Source organism: Trichoderma asperellum, chromosome 5 (genome assembly GCF_020647865.1).
Source record: "Trichoderma asperellum chromosome 5, complete sequence".
Taxonomy (NCBI): Eukaryota; Fungi; Ascomycota; class Sordariomycetes; order Hypocreales; family Hypocreaceae; genus Trichoderma; species Trichoderma asperellum.
In genome coordinates this window covers 1979751-1996204 of record NC_089419.1, presented here as the reverse complement: position 1 = coordinate 1996204, position 16454 = coordinate 1979751, and the positions used below count along the sequence as shown (strand labels likewise).

General features: G+C 50.5%; 8 protein-coding genes across 8 annotated transcripts; 4 read left to right on the top strand and 4 right to left on the bottom strand.

The window, feature by feature from the left end:
* Window positions 1-210: 210 nt before the first annotated feature.
* Window positions 211-3553, bottom strand: GSY1 (glycogen synthase). Its single transcript, XM_024906529.2, has 6 exons — window positions 3269-3553; window positions 3000-3203; window positions 2783-2880; window positions 2439-2714; window positions 760-2327; window positions 211-689 (listed from the first exon to the last, which is right to left on the bottom strand). Exons 2-6 carry the CDS (start codon window positions 3073-3075, stop codon window positions 584-586), a joined length of 2124 nt encoding a protein of 707 aa, XP_024761759.1. The 5' UTR covers window positions 3076-3203; window positions 3269-3553; the 3' UTR covers window positions 211-583.
* On the bottom strand, window positions 3163-4428 carry TrAFT101_008819 (uncharacterized protein; the record flags this gene model as incomplete). The annotated part of the gene is made up of 4 exons (XM_066128437.1): window positions 3163-3203; window positions 3269-3368; window positions 4119-4270; window positions 4404-4428. 4 exons carry the CDS (start codon window positions 4426-4428, stop codon window positions 3163-3165), a joined length of 318 nt encoding a protein of 105 aa, XP_065984555.1.
* On the top strand, window positions 3933-6667 carry YTM1 (ribosome biogenesis protein ytm1). The gene is made up of 3 exons (XM_024905334.2): window positions 3933-4592; window positions 4657-5207; window positions 5282-6667. The coding sequence occupies exons 2-3, from the start codon at window positions 5111-5113 to the stop codon at window positions 6607-6609; spliced, it is 1425 nt and encodes a 474-aa protein (XP_024761760.1). The 5' UTR covers window positions 3933-4592; window positions 4657-5110; the 3' UTR covers window positions 6610-6667.
* On the bottom strand, window positions 6600-8837 carry TrAFT101_008817 (uncharacterized protein). The gene is made up of 2 exons (XM_024899845.2): window positions 7516-8837; window positions 6600-7458 (listed from the first exon to the last, which is right to left on the bottom strand). Exons 1-2 carry the CDS (start codon window positions 8663-8665, stop codon window positions 6713-6715), a joined length of 1896 nt encoding a protein of 631 aa, XP_024761761.2. The 5' UTR covers window positions 8666-8837; the 3' UTR covers window positions 6600-6712.
* Window positions 8838-9020: 183 nt separating this feature from the next.
* LSM5 (RNA-binding protein lsm5) lies at window positions 9021-10028 on the top strand. Its single transcript, XM_024899909.2, has 6 exons — window positions 9021-9159; window positions 9223-9279; window positions 9336-9374; window positions 9436-9463; window positions 9529-9592; window positions 9654-10028. The coding sequence occupies exons 1-6, from the start codon at window positions 9135-9137 to the stop codon at window positions 9693-9695; spliced, it is 255 nt and encodes an 84-aa protein (XP_024761762.1). The 5' UTR covers window positions 9021-9134; the 3' UTR covers window positions 9696-10028.
* Window positions 10015-11110, bottom strand: TrAFT101_008815 (uncharacterized protein; the record flags this gene model as incomplete). The annotated part of the gene is made up of 4 exons (XM_024906531.1): window positions 10015-10214; window positions 10270-10380; window positions 10447-10505; window positions 11094-11110. 4 exons carry the CDS (start codon window positions 11108-11110, stop codon window positions 10015-10017), a joined length of 387 nt encoding a protein of 128 aa, XP_024761763.1.
* A 422-nt stretch (window positions 11111-11532) lies between these two features.
* On the top strand, window positions 11533-12855 carry TrAFT101_008814 (uncharacterized protein). Its single transcript, XM_024907909.2, has one exon. The coding sequence runs from the start codon at window positions 11578-11580 to the stop codon at window positions 12628-12630; it is 1053 nt and encodes a 350-aa protein (XP_024761764.1). The 5' UTR covers window positions 11533-11577; the 3' UTR covers window positions 12631-12855.
* A 42-nt stretch (window positions 12856-12897) lies between these two features.
* On the top strand, window positions 12898-16257 carry YTA12 (Mitochondrial inner membrane m-AAA protease component). The gene is made up of 2 exons (XM_024910563.2): window positions 12898-14969; window positions 15028-16257. Exons 1-2 carry the CDS (start codon window positions 13076-13078, stop codon window positions 15840-15842), a joined length of 2709 nt encoding a protein of 902 aa, XP_024761765.1. The 5' UTR covers window positions 12898-13075; the 3' UTR covers window positions 15843-16257.
* Window positions 16258-16454: the final 197 nt, after the last annotated feature.

Genomic DNA, 16454 nt, shown 5'->3' with positions numbered 1-16454 from the left:
GCAAGCCTCACCTCACTTGCGGGCTGCTATGGAGCATCAGTAATGAGAGATCCACCGCTAGACCTCAGCCGCGGCGGCTCTCGACGCAGCTGCGACGCTAGATGGATCGCCATCTTATCTAGCAGCATCACACCCCATCCCGCCTCGTGCTAACGGAGCACGTGTCTGTGATGTCTGTGATATCATACAGCCTAGCCATGTACATCGTGGAGCAAAGGTGTTTCACTATAGCACGTGGTAAAGAATGAAGCTGTCTATCATTCAACACTCAGCTTCCAACATTGTAGTATTTGGTAATTTTTTCTCTTTTTTTCCACACCTCAATCAAACCCATATTTGATCCGTCACATACACCCCCTCTCTCCGCCAAAGCACCTTTGTTTCAGGGCCCTTCCACTTTTTTTTTTGTTGTTCTCATTTTACCCAATCTGCTTTTGCTTCCACATTATGCTGGTCGTACTCATGGGAGAAACAAAAACACATATCAAAAGATTTGATGCACTCAAAAGTCACTATCAAAACGTCCCTGGCCCTATATAATGCAAATTCAGGACGTACGCTACTCATGGATACGCCTTTGCTTTCAGTTATTACCGTTCAGGGTGGCCTGGGTTTCTGGGTCCACGCCACTGGGTTGCTTTGTTCGGAGAGTCAAAGAGAAGGGATACTCTTCGGGGTCCTCCTCCTCACTAAGAATCCAACATGTTAGCTGATGATAACGGTATGATGAGCAAACCCCAAAGGGTGTGAGATACTTACGGCAATTTCCAGGCGACATAGTCCTCCGTGCTCAAGCCCTCTCGCCCCTCTTGCAGACTGGCAAAGTCTCCAGGAGTCATCATGCCAGTGCGATCGCGAGGTGAGCCGGGGACGGAGAACGGCCTGGAGATCTTCTGCTCCGGTCCACGGATAAAGTCTTCCAACTCCTCTTCCTCTTCGTCTCCGGTGAATGAATTGGGGTATGCCCGTCGAAGAGCCAGCTGTCGGGCCTTGATATATTCCATGCCCATACGCTTCCAGTCCAGCAAGTCGCTGAGTCGCTCAGTACGGTTTCGCTGGTTGATACGCTGACGGCGGCTCTTGCCGCAGTATTCAAACATGAACTGGCTCAGCTGGTTGACGGAATCTTCAACACCCTTCATTCTTCGGTCTACAATGTAGATACCGTAGTCGCTGGAGTTTTCGATGAGCTCCTCCATATAACATCCAAAGCCAGACAGATTGGTAGTAATGCTTGGAACGCCCATGACAGTACACTCGGCAGGGGTGTAGCCCCATGGCTCGTAGTATGAAGGGAAGACGCCCATGTGGCAGCCACGCACAAAGTCATCGTAATCCAATGGCAGGACGGGGTTGGCTGAGTTGAGGAACTCTGGATGGAACACAACCTTGACACGGTCTGAGGGGTGATTGAATAGCTGCACCCGACGAATTTGGTTCAGGACAGGATCTTCGCTGTCGTTGAGCATGTTGTGGGTGACAATGGGAGGAAGGCCATGTCGCTTCATGGCAAAGAGACGCCGACGCAAGAGAACGCGGTCCTGGCCGGAAATGAGTTCCTTCTCATCTGGCATTGGGTCGCCCTCATGCCACTTGAGAGACCGCTCAAAGATACGACGACCAATGGCTTGCTCAATGATATTGGTAGTATCCTTCAAGGATTTAATGACGGCCTGGCCCTTGAGAGCCTCCACAGTCAGCGATGTAGTCTGAGCGGGCATGATGATGAAGGCCACGACAGTCATCTTGCTGCCTGCCGCCTTGAGCCGGTGGTTGAGTCGCGCAAGAGACTCGATGAACATGTCGACACCCTTATTCCGGAATTCATAGCGCCCAGCAGTGAAAAAGTACAGCGTGTTCTCTGGTTCAAAGTCGTAGTGGCCGTAGAAGTGACCTCTGACGAAGTCGTGGATCTTCTCCTTGGCCTGCTGGTGCAGATTTTGGAATTCATGAACTGCCGAGAACTTGGTAACATTGAGGCCGTTGGGCAGCACACCGTCAGGCTTTCTCTTCAAGAGATGCTCTGACTCGAAAGCGGTGATGTGAGAGACAGTTGTGAAGACGTCGCAAGAATGAGCAGCAGCACGTTCAATGCAATACCGATGGTAGATACCACGCTTTCCAGCCTCGGCATCGACATCAAAGAACTGTAGGTTGTTATAGAAATCAACAGAACCGGCACAAAGATATCTGCCCAAGAGAGTGGCATGGGTCGTGAAGATGGTCGTAACATCAATCCGTCTCTTCTTGGTAAGGGGTAGAGCAACACCAGCCAGCCATTCGTGGAAATGGGCGATGACAGCCTTTTCCTTTTCGTGGCATACAAACTGCTTGCATGTTAGCCGTAGCCAATTAAATGTCGAGGGAAAAAAAGACAAGAAGAACATTACAACGTCATCGTTAGGGTATTAGGGATGAGACAAAAAAAGTTTTCTTACCTCTCCAAGAAACCACGCCACCAAGTATCCAAACACAACAGCCTCATTGGTTTCATCGTCGTCGGGTGGGGACGGAATGCTGGCCACAGACCAAAGGTCGGACTTCCACTCGTTGACAAAGTTGTAGGCTGTCTTGGTATCAATCAAGAGAACTCGGGGAGCGCCCTCAATCAGCCAGCGGCCGTACAACATGCCAATTCCCCGATCCTTCATGGTCTGCATGGTGGCGGCCAGCTCCTTATTGGTGGGCTCCATCTCCTCGACCTCGACTGCGGCCTGTTTGTCATCAGTTGCTGCCCAACTTTGAGTTATTAATTAATTTTTTGGCAAGGTAGAGGGCGCACCGATTGGTGGTTGAGTGGACCGATAAGCGTGTATCGATCGCCATACTCAGCAGTAGTAACCGGAGCCTTGGATTTGAGCACAGAGTAGATACCACCGACTGTAAAGTAAATCACATGTTAGCGTGGCAAGCTCTGTATGTTGTGCATGGCATTGGGCAGGAACGGGCGCAGAGGCAAAAATGAGCATGGCCGCCGCGAGGGGCAGAATGCGACTCACCTCGATGAGCTACTTCCGTAGCAATCTCAAAGAGAAGGTGGTTCTTGATGTCGCGAACAGGGTGTCCGTCGGCCATTGCGTCGTTCTGAAGTGTAGACTATCGCAGAGGGTGTTTGGCAGCGGTGATAGCTCCGGCGAGAAGCCTATGCCACGAGGCGGCAATTCAGATGACGTAGGGATTAGGGTTGCGCGAGTTCGCACAAGCTAGACATGGTAATTGTGAGCCGACACGCTCGCAGAAGCCAGCAGAATGCAACAGGAAAACTCACCAGGACTGTAGCTACCACGAAAGGCGAAGAAAAACTTGTGTTTAGCACGGCCGAAATTCGGTGCGAGATATTGTGGTGTGAGTGGCGTTAGTTGGCAGCTCTGGTTCTGGTGGCGTCAGAGCTTAAGACAACGTGGGAGCGTAGCAGAGGGTGCTGGCAGCGAGGCAATACAATGGCTGAGACCGCGAACCGCCGAAACTGGCTCCAGACAGTCGAAGGACAGTTGACGCCGAATCTGAGGCTTTAGTATGAGCAGTAGCGATAGAAAAGAAGATCAGGCCGGGAGGGGGAGAAGAACTTGATGAGGGACTTGGACTGAAGCTCTGGAGGGGTGCAACAAAAGAAAGTGGGGACCTCGACTCTCCAAAGGTGGCGGGTCTGGGGATATGCACCAAGGCCGTAAAGTGGAGCGCGCGGTTGGGCTACCACTAACAGCGCAAACCGAGCGCTGTTAATGTGCCGTGCAAGTAAGTTCATGTATGCGTTTTATATCTGCAGTTGATGCATGCGGATCACGGGAGAATGCATCTGGAATGGCGTCGTCTCGCTTACCTAAGGGGGAGGGCCTCTGTTTATGCCATATCTCTCTGCTATGCGATCATGCCTTTATGAATACTTGCTTAGGGCTACTATACTTTTTTTTCCATGCCTTAGTACCTCAGGTGCTACCGACAATAGTATGCCTCTTCTTCTCCACGCCTATATAGCGATGGTCCTCCCACCAATAGGCTTGCATGGTTCCTCACCTAGCGTGGCCGCCACGCAACGCCGCTCAGCATCATAGCCACTGACGCGCCCTCGTCTCCGGGAAGCAGCAACCACATATTCTAGGTTCATGTCCCTGCATAACGTCTTCTGTTTCGTAGCCGGCGGGGTCGAGCCAAGCCAGCCGCGGGAGGTGAGGTGTCAAGTTGATCTCGTGCACTACCTTAGCAGTGTGGGGATGACGCCATGGATTGCGGGGGAGCAGATCGAGGTCGAGTGACCAGAGGTTCGGATTGGCTGATGTAAATGCATTTGCGATGGGATATCTTGGACGTTCCCACGAGTTTATCCATTGGCCCCAATGGGAGACGACCCGATGCGAGAGTTGCATTTGTCGTCACGGCATTGGCTCTCCTCCGCACTGCCGTACCGTGGCCCATCGCCATTGCCGCCATCTTGGCGGTTTGGGTTGTATTCGGTACTCAAACTGCAAGCCAGTGACGCCAAATTTGCATATACAATGCCCAGGCCATCTTCTTGAATCACGAGTGCTCTGTCTATTCCGAGCATGATCTGCCTGCTGAATCTCTCCTACGCTCAAACATGACGTAGCAAGTTTGTCTGTGATGCCCTGAAGTGTGTTGGTTGTTGAATATAAGCTGACTATTCCGTCTCCAGTATAGATCTCTCTGATCAATTCCCCGGAGGACAAGGATAGTGTCTCTGGGACCAGCCAAGCATGATATCGGTCCACAGATTGTTTCCCACTTCTTTTTGACTACTTATCTCACTCTGCTGTGCTTTTTGGCGTCTTAGAGCATCATAAGCGGTCTAGATGCAGCTTAGCGTGCATTAGACCGCACCTTCAGCCTTGTGTTATCTTGGTTTCAATTGGTCCAATGTTTCAGACATGAACCCCGCAGTGGATCCTATATTCACAAGGCTGCGCTGCCCTTCCAAAATTTTTTGAGATTCTCTAAGCCTGCCTATGCACACCACTGCCATCGACTTGCGCCAGGACGATAATTTCGTCTAGCACAACTTCAAATTTCCCGGAAACCGAAAGACGTGCAAATAATTCATTCTATTTACACTTACAGAAGCGCTTTGAATTTTTTCTAGATTTTTCTCGCCGCAATGGACGCCTCATCTGCTCAGGTGAAGGTCGTCTTCACCACCAATGAGGAAGATCTCGTCCTCCCAGAGTCCAGGCGACAATTGCTCGTGCCAGCAGGTGAGAATCTCCTCAGAAACATCCCCCAGACTGGAAAACAAATATGCCAATTGACATTTGTTAACAAATCACAGACATCAAGCGCTATGGCCTCTCCCGTATTCTGAATTCCGAGTCGATGCTGGATACTTCATCACCAGTCCCTCTTGATTTCCTCGCGAACGGCACGTTTCTGAAGACGAGCATCGAAGAATACCTCAAATCAAATGGTCTTTCTCAAGAGACAACATTGACCCTCCAATATGTTCGCAGTCTCCTTCCACCCGTTTACGAGGCTAGCTTTGAGCATGACGACTGGGTTAGTGGAGTTGATGTCTTGTCGTCAACTTCTGCTGCTGGACTGCTTGCCGGAGATGTTGCTGTGAATGAGCGAGTTGCTAGCGCTTCTTATGATGGTCTAGTGAGAATCTGGAACCCCTCTGGAAAGGCGATTGCCGTCTCCGCTGGTGGCAAAGGCGAAGGACACACTCAGCGCATCAACGCTGTGCGATGGTTGTCACCAACTCAGCTGGCGTCCGCTGGCTTGGATAGAAAGGTCATGGTTTGGGACTACAAAGAGGCGAACGATGGCTTCTCTGGCTCCCTCAAGCCCAACATGGAACTCTGGGGACATGAGAAGAACATCAACAGTATCGACGTCAACGGTTCCACCCGACGTATTCTGACAGCGTCTTCAGACGGTCGCGTTGGCCTGTGGTCCGCATCCAAGAGGACAGCACCTCAGGCTGATCCCGAGACCCTCCCCTCCGCTCACAACACCAAGCGAGCTAAGCTGTCCAACGCTGGCTCTACTGCTCAGCGTGGGCCTTTGGCAATGATTCCCTTGCACGACGAATCGGTTACCGCTGCGATTTTCCACCCCAAGGATTCGACCGTCGCTTACTCGGCTTCTTTGGACCACACTGTCAAGACGATCGATCTCACAACACAACAAGAGGTCTCCCGCCTCACTACCATGCACCCTATCCTCTGTGCAACAGCACTCCCTGGCGCAAATCTGGTAGCGGCTGGTTCTTCGGCACGACACATTACCCTTCTCGACCCCAGAGAGTCAGCTGCCGCAACCGCCGCCATGACTCTTAGAGGCCACGTCAATATGGTTGTTTCTGTGGCTGCCTGCCCGGAGAATGACTACTCACTGGTCTCTGGCTCACACGACAGCACATGTCGCGTGTGGGATCTGCGTAGCACCCGCACCGCATCGTCCGACGAGGGCAACGGCAACGTCAGCGAACCCGTCTATACTATTGGCAGAGAGTGGTTGAAGGGCAAGAAGCTGCCTCCTGCTGGCGATGGCGCCAAGGTGTTGAGCGTGGTGTGGGACAAGACATGGGGAATCGTGAGCGGAGGAGAAGACAAAAAGGTGCAGATCAACCGGGGCACAGGATTGCTGGCGTTATAGACTTTGTTTGTTTAATTTCATTTCAGGCTTGAATATACCAGGACTACAGTAATATTCTAAAAAAAAAAAATAAAAAAAAGTGATACATGTCTATCGGTGTTCTTCACTCGTTTGTCTCGTTTGCTTTCTCTATATCCCGCTTCATCTCGTCTGCTAATTTTGTACACTCTTGAACCAATGATGCATGCTTGTGCCAATACGGTTTGCTTAGGTCGATATGAGGAATCACCTCCTTTTGTAATCTTAGTACAGGATAAGGCATATTCTCGGCCTTTATGGCGTCAAGGACATAATGCGCAACAGTGCTGGTCAGCAGCGGTGGATCCCGCAGAAGCGCTGCGATGTCACCAGGACAGAGGTCCTCGTTTTGATGCCAGATGTAGTACGCCCTGAGGCACGGCGCGGGCGTGTTCAGCTCGGTTGTTTTGGCCGCACGATACTCCTTCATTTGTACCTCGGCCGCAATGACCCGCGCATCTCTAGTGTCGACAGGTATAGGTTTAGGCAATGAGCGTTTCGACCTTGCTTTGGATGGTGTAGGGGCTTCTGGTGATGTAGCCTCTGTTGATGCGGCTTCCGTTGATGAAGCTTTTGGCTTGGGAACTCTAGGTCTGGGAACTCTAGGTCTGGGAGTCTTGGGTTCAGATATAGCATTCGTATTATTAGGGTCTGCTACAAAAGTAGCATCTTCGTCGACTTTCTCCTTAGCTTCTTCTGGGGGATCAGGGAGAGAAATAGGCAGCCGTAGCTCTGCATGATGAGGCCTGGGAGGACAGGGAACGAGCATCTTTCGTTTCTCTTCAAGTACGTAGTAAAGCTGGAGGCCAGCATAGGCATCTGATGCGGAATCTGCAATTAGTTAGTCTTGTTGTTTGCTTAAGCGGTATTGTAGCAGTCTTCTCATACAGTCAATTTGTTGTGGATTAAGCCGCCTCATCCAATTGCCAGTCCGCACCTCTCCTTTGTATAAAGGAAGTAGTAATTGGTCTTGGACCTGAGCAGCCAACGATACAAGTCCTTTGTGGACCAAGTGGCGCTGGTGCGGGAAATGCTTGACGATCCTGTAGAGATGGCTCAATTCAAATATGCCTTGAACATTGACGCCGAGGTGGTTCTTGAGCCGTGTGCAGTCTGGTCCGATGTTGACGCCAACTTTGCTCACCTTGGGGTTCTCCATGATTTTGCGAAACGACGGCGGTATAAGGTCTGCACCGTACTTAAACACTGCTATATGGAACAAGGCGATACGACTCGGGCTCGCGATCTGAATGAGAGAGACGTTACGCCGTGGCCCATCCGCCGCCCTCGCGTATGACATCCACTCTAGATCCAAGCCAATGACATCTTCGTCTAGGAAATACTCTGCGCATACGCGCTCCATGGTTGATTTACTTTCACAATAATGGACTTTGACGTTGTCAACGGCCCCATTTTCACCATTTCGGTGGTACATGGTATATGACCAATGAGACTCTGGAGTGCCGGGAACGGCAGCGCGAGCGGCCAGAAACTGCTCTCTGGAGATGGCGAACTCTAGTGGTGTAAATGGCGGCTCGACAGCCTTCTTTGTGCCAGTGCCAGAGCCACTGTTGGGTGTGGCGACGCTCTTGGCTGCATCGGCCGCGAGAGCAATAGGCGGCCGTTGAGCATGTGTCGGCCGCTGAGTATAAGAAGCCGTGGCGATGGCATCTGTTGCATCCGCCGCGACGCCTAAACCTGGGAGGGAAATAGGCCGTCGAGTATCAAAAGCTGCGACATCTTTTGAACTGGATGCTGGGGGCAGTGGGCTTTGAACCACGGCGGCCGAGAATACACTTGTTTGCGTTGAGTTTACAGAGGTCTGGGACCAACCGTCGTCGCTCTGGACAGAAAAAGAAGCATGAAGCGACTGAGATACAGCAGTAGTATTACTTGCTTCCTGGCGCAGCGATGCAAGCGCCCCGAAGCGAACGCCAAACTGAGAATTCCATAGTTGGTTGGGAGGGTTGAAGCTCATGGCTCTAAGCAGGCAGCCTCTGGACGAGCCGACGGCGTGTGTAAACAGGCATGAATGCATGTCTCCCAGCCGGACGGCGACGGGTTAAATAGGAATTGGGGGGTTTTGCGCGCACCCAAGCCCGCTATTGAATAACATGCGCCTCGACATCAACCGGGCCCCCGTCATCACCCCATTGCGAGCCTTCAGCTGGTTACAGGCCCTCGCTGTGAGCCGGGGTGGAAGCTGAGTCTGTGAATAGTGATGATTGGCCGCCGAGGCAACCATCAAGTCTCAGCGCGCTTAGGCGTGGTGCACGAAGGAGTATGAAAACGCAACGCATATGTGTGCTTAGTCACCCTCGTGGGGCAGAGTATTTTCGTGGTGGCTCTAATCTGCCCGCCAGCTGCATGGGAACTAGGAATGAGAGACTGATCTTCTGCAAGACTGTCCAGCATCTGAGCTTGTGGGAATTTTTCATCTTCGTCAGATAATATTCCACCATAGTATTCACGGAGTTGGGAAGGAAATACACAGAAGGCTTTTCAAGATGGCGTCACAGCTGCTACCCCTCGGTGAGTGCCTCTGCTGTGCCTCATGCTGGGGTTGTATTTCAGGCCACTGACACCTCGCTTCAGAGCTTATTGACAAGTGCGTCGGATCAAGAATATGGGTTGTCATGAAGGGAGACAAAGGTTATAACACACATCCTCATCTCAGACGCTTGATACAGCATTAACACCTTGGGCAGAATTCAGTGGCACGCTCATGGGTTTTGACGACTACGTCAGTAAGTGGACGCCTCCTTCATCCATCATCAATGGGAAAAACTTTATCTAACAAGAGATTAGACATGGTGCTGGAGGATGTGACGGAATTGTGAGTCTTCTGTGTGAAGCTACTATAGACTGTGGTGTTGACTCTCTATCTTCCCCCCCAACTAGTGACTACTCGGGAAACCACACGAAGCTTCCTAAAATTCTGCTCAACGGCAATAATATTTGCATGGTATGGCCAACAGCCCCTCATTGCTTGGCGAGAATTCAGAATTGCTAACGCAGCTTCATAGCTAATCCCTGGCGGAGAAGGACCAGTTGGTGCCGCAGCTTGAGAAATAAGAGCGTAAGGCATAACTATCTTCATACCAGCACATGGTTACCAATAGTACCCCCTTGTGCAATCATATATTCATTGTTACGCGTCTTATGACAGGAATAAAAAACACTATGGTCTTATCTCAGAATAATAGTTTCTGATTGTTGGAAAAGATCGCCAGTTTTGTTAAGCTGGCCTAACAATCCTTGTAAACGGATTCTTGGTTGAATAATATAAAGCTCATTTTTCCCCTGGTCCAAACAAAACCGAAATGCAAAAGCCTAAATCTTTCTGTTCCCCTAACGCCTGTCTATGAGACGACTTGATGAAATCTTCTAATGGCCATTCGATGGCATATTACCCTGGTCTCCAGTGTTGGTGATTCGTCTCAGCTCCCACTCGCGAGTGAACTCTTGATACAACATCTCGAGTTGGTTGATGAGCTTTTCACATACTGATGTGAAAACGTCGCGTGGTGAAATGGTTCCGTCTGTTTGAACGCGGATATAGAGCTCAGGAACATTAGGATGAGCAACTACCCATCGTGGTCAGCACGGGTAATCTCGCTTGCCATTGAAATCAATTCTCACTCTTGTATCCTGCCATGTAGACGTTGGGGTGGGCTTTGAGGTGCTCAGCGAGCAGGTTGCCCAGCGTGTGATCCTCCTTCTTTAGAATAAAGTCGGAGGTGTTGGACATGCCTATGAAGAAACAAGAAACATTAGACTCTCATTTGGGGTCGTCAAGGGTGATAATCATCCACCCACCAGAATAAACCTTCTCCTCAATCTTCTTCTCGCCATCGGCGAGCAAGAAGAGCTCGAAACTAAGCCACTGTCAGCAACTAATCAAATAAAACAGGTAATAAAAGAAACTGAAGACTAAGAAAGACGCAACGGATTGTCTTGAAGATTGTCATGTTTGGCGTTGCATCCCGCCATGGCCGCTGACAGCTGGAGATAGAATGATGAAAACTGGAAGGGGGATGGATGATGGACACAGGATAGCATCGATGATGCAGTGCTGAAATATTCAGAGTGGGAAGGAGTGGGAAAAAAAAGCAGTTAAGAGGGCATGTTGATAATAAACTTTTTCAGCAGCGTAGATTTCCTATGTCTTAAGGGAGAAAGTAAACTCAAAGTGACGGCAGCGATCACTTCCAGCTGGCGATGAGCTATAGCTGCTGGCACGCACTTGCATACAGCAGAATATATAGAGGCCTAAGGGGCATAAAATAGAGAGGTTACATCCGCTGGTAGCAACAATAGCTCCAAAGTGAAAGACAGTCCTGACCTGCCTCCCAGACTCGGGCATTCGAGTGTGAAGGCATTCAGTTCCGGGAGTACATCACCAAACAGCAGGAAGAATCTAACAGATATAAAACCAAAACCCAATGATCAAATTAGCCACATACCGATCAGGTGCGTTCATTTTGATGAAATAGCAGGTTTCAGCTCTGAGAGCCCGATGGCTCACTCAGGAACGCGTAGAATGAAATCTCGTGGCAAGGCTGCACGGATAAGGGATGCCGCCAAGAGGACTGTCAAAAAAGCCGGGGATATAAGATGAGTGCAATTTTATCGCGAATCGTTGGAGGTAAATTCTCTCTGACAATCCAAAAAAGAGGAATTTTTGGCAAAGGTCTAGTTTAGCAGGGTTCTCTTGCCATTGTCGGTCGAAAGTGCTTCTGAATGTCGCAGTCCGAAAGTAGCCTTGGGAGGATGACATTGGCAGCGAGTTTGGTAGAGCAGATCGGCTAATAGTCGGCCGTTTATTTTTTTTTGCTGCTTGCACTTCAACCTACATAGGCCTAGAACTCTAAACTAGCAGCAGCGTTTCGCCGTCTGCGTCTCTGGCTTTCAGCCAGTAGATATGCCTATCTTTATAAAGTAGAGCCAATGCCGCGAATCTCGCCATGGCTCTTCCGCAAGGCCAATCGCCACTCTCCCAATGTCGCTGCATTACTCCCAGCCTGTAGAGACCTTCCATCTGCCATCAATGAGCTGCGATGGCTCAAAGAGCATGTCAACGGCACTGCACATCTTGCCAAAGGGAGCCTGCTCGCACGGCTATGCAAGAAGAGGGGGCAAGGCTACCCTTTGCAGTACATCTTGGGATCTCAACCATTTGGGCCTCTCGATATTAAATGTCGCTCTGGTGTTCTAATCCCAAGACCTGAGACCGAAGCGTACACCTACCATCTTGCTGACTTAATCAAGTCTGGGAGCTTGAAGATTGGTGGCTCCAAACACGACCTCAGTGTTGTCGACTTTTGCACAGGAACAGGATGTATACCTCTGCTTCTCTATGCTTTGCTCTATCAGAAATTTGACCATCTGAACGTCCTTGGAGTGGACATCTCTACCCAAGCCATAAAACTAGCTAGGGGCAATATCGACCATAATACAAGGCTTGGCAATCTCCCAGACCTTCAGCTAAATCATGGCCTCGACATCATGCAGGAGGATATCTTCCACGATGAAGTCATTGAGAAGCTAAAAGGACGTAACTGGGACGTGATGGTGTCCAACCCTCCCTACATCTCCCGACGGGCGTGGAATCATGGCGGTGGCCAGGTTGGATACTCGGTTCGCAAATATGAACCGAGCCTAGCTCTGGTCCCAAGAGACGATGTTCCGATTCCTGTTAATTGGAACCATGAGGATATCTTTTATGCAAGACTATTGAAGATTGCACGCCACCTCAAACCGAGAGCCATACTGTTAGAGATTGGCGATAAAGAGCAGGCCCGCCGTGTCATATCACAATTTCTTCAAAACAATCCTTCAGCCAACTCTGAGGTGCAAGTCTGGAGAGACTGGCCAGATTTAGCTTCAGCTGGGGATAAAGATTGTCTGCTGGAAATCCCAATGCAGGACGGATCCAGCCGAGCTATCCCGATACAAGGCGATGGCAACATACGATCCATTTTCATCAAACTAGGTGCATAAATATTACATGTTTTCTCCCAGTTGGCCTTTTGTATTTGGGCATAGTGGATAGATAGATACAGGTGAAATCGCTAGATCAATAGTAATCTACTGCCTTAGATAGGTATGGGAAGTTTTAGAGCACGGAGTTTTCGACGGGCGGAATCCCGATCCGCCGAGGGCCTACCTGCGCTGCGTCGGAGAACATCACGTGATGCCGTACAATTTTCGGGATTAGACGTGGACCCTCGGCCGGCAGGCTTCAGTCTCGTAGTGTCATCTAAGTCCGCAGTGGCGTTGGAATATTTCAGTTTTCTCTTAGCATCTATCTGTTTCCTGGCAGAGTCATATCCGAGCTATCAAGCGCAATTCTGCGCAGCGAGTGAGATTGCGCTGCATTGCGCATTTACCATAAAACCAGGACCGGCGGATCCGCCGTCAAGCTCACAAACCGCCGCCATCCACCATGTCACGATATCTTCGCCAGTCGGGCCAGCTCGCTAAGCTGGCCAGGTTCTCGACCAGTGTAAGCTTACAGAGGACACAAAGACTTGTCGCCAGCTCCAGAACAGCTCCTCTGAGAGCATTGTCTGCGCACAACGGCATCCTCCCGCGATACTACTCCTCCAAAACCCCGCATCCCGATGAAAATAAAAACTCCGACTCTGGAAAATCAATCAATCACAATGAAGCAAAGTCAGAGACAGAGGGCGGGCCAGAATCACAGAAGGTGCCCTTGCCTCCTCTACCGGAGGGCTGGATTCGCCTGACCAAGGAAGAGATATCGCAGCTGCAGGCGTTTCAACAGATGCTCCCCGAAGGCCAAAGGCAGACATTGAAGGACATATTGGTGGGGCTTCAGCACACCGGTGCTCCAGCTGAGATACGAGATCTGCTACATAAGATGCGCCAGGGACCTGGCAACTTGTCAATAATTGACAAGGGCCGGCTGATGCGATGCGTCTTCGTCATGGCCGAAAGGGTAGCGGAATGGGAAGTCGAACAGCAGCAACAAGGAAAACGGGGCATGTTTGACCAGAACACCAATGAAATGAACGACCACAACTACGGAGATAAGAAAGAAAGCGCAGCCCAATCACACAAGGCTTCCAGTGAATCACAATCTAACCAGCAAGGATCGGACCCCAAGAAACCCGAGAGGAACTCGTGGATGGATGCCCTTCAGACTGGTCTCGTCCTGGGTATTACGCTTTGGGCAATCGAGTCATTCAGCAGACCATTCTCTGAGAAAGAAATCACCTGGCAGGAGCTACGAAAGGCCTTCTTGGACAAGGGCCTTGTACAGAAACTTGTGGTCGTCAATGGATCTCAAGTGCGTGTGGAATTACATCCTGACGCTGTTCAGTCAACATCTGATGGATCTGGCGCCAGAAGAACATACATCTTCTCGATTGGATCAGTTGAGTCTTTTGAGAAGAAGCTCGAAGAAGCACAGGATCAGCTGGGCATTCCCCCGTCCGAGAGAATACCTGTCAGCTACGAAGCAGGTGGCAGCACTGTCGGCAACCTAGTTTTGGCATTCGGACCTACTCTCCTATTCATCGGTCTGATCTTGTGGACACAGCGGTCCATGAGCGGGCGGGCCGGTGGCGCTGGAGGCATGTTCAACTTTGGAAAAAGCAAGGCCAAGAAGTTCAACGCCGAGAACGCAGTCAAAGTCAAGTTTAGTGATGTTGCCGGTCTGGAGGAAGCCAAGGTGGAGATTATGGAATTCGTTAGCTTCTTGAAGCAGCCCGAAAAGTTCGAGAAGCTGGGCGCCAAGATTCCTCGAGGTGCCATCCTCTCCGGCCCCCCAGGAACGGGAAAGACTCTTCTCGCCAAGGCCACTGCTGGAGAGTCTGGCGTCCCATTCTTCAGCGTGAGCGGTTCTGAGTTCGTGGAGATGTTCGTTGGCGTGGGTCCGTCTCGAGTACGAGACCTGTTTGCCGAAGGTCGAAAGAATGCGCCTTGCATCATCTTCATTGACGAAATCGATGCTATCGGCCGTGCTCGACAGGAAAGCGGTCGTGGATTCGGTGGAAATGACGAACGCGAAGCTACCCTTAACCAGATTCTCACAGAAATGGACGGATTCAACACTCGAGAACAGGTCGTTGTCTTGGCCGGTACCAATCGTGCTGACATCCTGGACAAGGCCCTGATGCGTCCTGGCCGCTTTGATAGGCACATTTATATTGACCGACCTACCATGAAGGGCCGACAAGAGATCTTCCAGGTTTATCTCAAGAAGATTGTTACCAAGGAGGATCATGAACATCTCATCGGCCGACTTGCTACCTTGACCCCTGGCTTCTCCGGTGCGGATATCTCCAATGTTGTGAACGAAGCAGCTCTAATTGGTAAGTAATAAACATGAGAGACATTTGATAGGAACCTAGATACTAATGGCACAAACAGCCGCACGAGAGAACGCAGACGACGTCAAGATGATACATTTCGAGCGCGCAATTGAGCGAGTCATTGGAGGCTTAGAGCGCAAGTCACTCGTACTCAGGCCGGAGGAGAAGAAGACGGTGGCCTATCACGAAGCTGGACACGCCATCTGTGGCTGGTTCCTCAGGCACGCAGATCCCCTCCTCAAGGTCTCAATCATTCCCCGCGGCCAAGGCGCTCTAGGCTATGCGCAATACCTGCCCCAGGATGCTTATCTGATGAACACCAACCAGCTCATGGACCGAATGGCCATGACCATGGGAGGACGTGTGTCTGAAGAGCTACATTTCCCCACAGTCACGACCGGTGCCAGTGATGACTTCAAGAAGGTCTCTCAAATGGCACGCAGCATGGTTACTCAATGGGGTATGTCGGACAAGGTGGGGCCAGTGCACTTTGAGAATGACCCGAACCGCATGGTGAAGCCATTTGCCGAGGCTACGGCTCAGCAGATTGACCAAGAGGTGCACCGTATAGTGGAAGAAGCTTATACTCGATGCCGAAACCTGCTGGTGGAGAAGAAGGAGCAAGTCGGGTTAATTGCTGAGGAGCTGCTGAAAAAGGAGGTTCTCTCCCGTGATGACATGGTGAGAATTCTTGGCAAGCGACCATTCGACGACAATGAAGACTTTGAGAAGTTCTTTGGAGGAGGCAAAGAGGCGAGCTCTCCGCCGCCTTTCCCTACTGAGACAGACACGCCGAAGGAGGACCCGCCCACGGGCACGCCCGCTCCCGCGTTTCGTGATATTTCAGAGGACGGATCGGGCGTCAAGAGGTAATTTCGACGAGGATTGCAATCCTATAAAGTATGAAGCGAGCATGAAGATTGAGGAGACATGGATGTCAGTGGGAATGGGGGGTTAAGGGGCGCTGCCGGGAACTTGACAATATGTCTGGATTGGCTTGCTGCGGCTTTTCGCCAGCGCAGCGGGAAACAATCCCCGCTACTGTCGTGGCTGGAGACGGCGGCTTGTGTTATTGTTTTTTCTTTATTTATTTTTTTCTACGAGTCTCAACTCTACCGTGGGCACTGGAGATGTTACACATTTTCCACTGTATGTACTTTTACCATCATCATATTAGGGGTCTAGCGGGAAAAAGGAAAAGGGGGGCTTTTTTGAACTTTACTGTGTACTTGTACCTGGATTTAGAACCGTAGATAAATCTAAAGGATGAAGAAATCATGTAGAAGAGTGTTGCTTTGCTCCAAAAGAAAAAAAAAGGAGTCTTGATGGTGAAGAAATGCATATATGCCGAGTGAGATGTAGCTGTAAGAGGCACGTTGTATTACGGTATTACAATTGACGTGCACTGAGTATAACCATCAGCTAACATGTACTGTAGGTATTAGGCACAAGGTAGACTTTATATCGCCACCATCATCCGCGAGC

Bases quoted from the DNA above. Each gene is read 5' to 3' on its own strand.
- GSY1 (XM_024906529.2), bottom strand. From the start codon at position 3,075: ATGGCCGACGGACACCCTGTTCGCGACATCAAGAACCACCTTCTCTTT. The intron at 2,328-2,438 runs GTAAGAAAACTT...ACATGCAAGCAG, and splicing joins TGGCGTGGTTTCTTGGAGAG to TTTGTATGCCACGAAAAGGA. The intron at 690-759 runs GTAAGTATCTCA...TTGGATTCTTAG, and splicing joins TATGTCGCCTGGAAATTGCC to TGAGGAGGAGGACCCCGAAG.
- YTM1 (XM_024905334.2), top strand. From the start codon at position 5,111: ATGGACGCCTCATCTGCTCAGGTGAAGGTCGTCTTCACCACCAATGAG. The intron at 5,208-5,281 runs GTGAGAATCTCC...AACAAATCACAG, and splicing joins ACAATTGCTCGTGCCAGCAG to ACATCAAGCGCTATGGCCTC.
- TrAFT101_008817 (XM_024899845.2), bottom strand. From the start codon at position 8,665: ATGCATTCATGCCTGTTTACACACGCCGTCGGCTCGTCCAGAGGCTGC. The intron at 7,459-7,515 runs GTATGAGAAGAC...AACTAATTGCAG, and splicing joins TAATCCACAACAAATTGACT to ATTCCGCATCAGATGCCTAT.
- LSM5 (XM_024899909.2), top strand. From the start codon at position 9,135: ATGGCGTCACAGCTGCTACCCCTCG. The intron at 9,160-9,222 runs GTGAGTGCCTCT...ACCTCGCTTCAG, and splicing joins GTCACAGCTGCTACCCCTCG to AGCTTATTGACAAGTGCGTC. The intron at 9,593-9,653 runs GTATGGCCAACA...GCAGCTTCATAG, and splicing joins ACGGCAATAATATTTGCATG to CTAATCCCTGGCGGAGAAGG.
- TrAFT101_008814 (XM_024907909.2), top strand. From the start codon at position 11,578: ATGCCGCGAATCTCGCCATGGCTCTTCCGCAAGGCCAATCGCCACTCT.
- YTA12 (XM_024910563.2), top strand. From the start codon at position 13,076: ATGTCACGATATCTTCGCCAGTCGGGCCAGCTCGCTAAGCTGGCCAGG. The intron at 14,970-15,027 runs GTAAGTAATAAA...TGGCACAAACAG, and splicing joins GAACGAAGCAGCTCTAATTG to CCGCACGAGAGAACGCAGAC.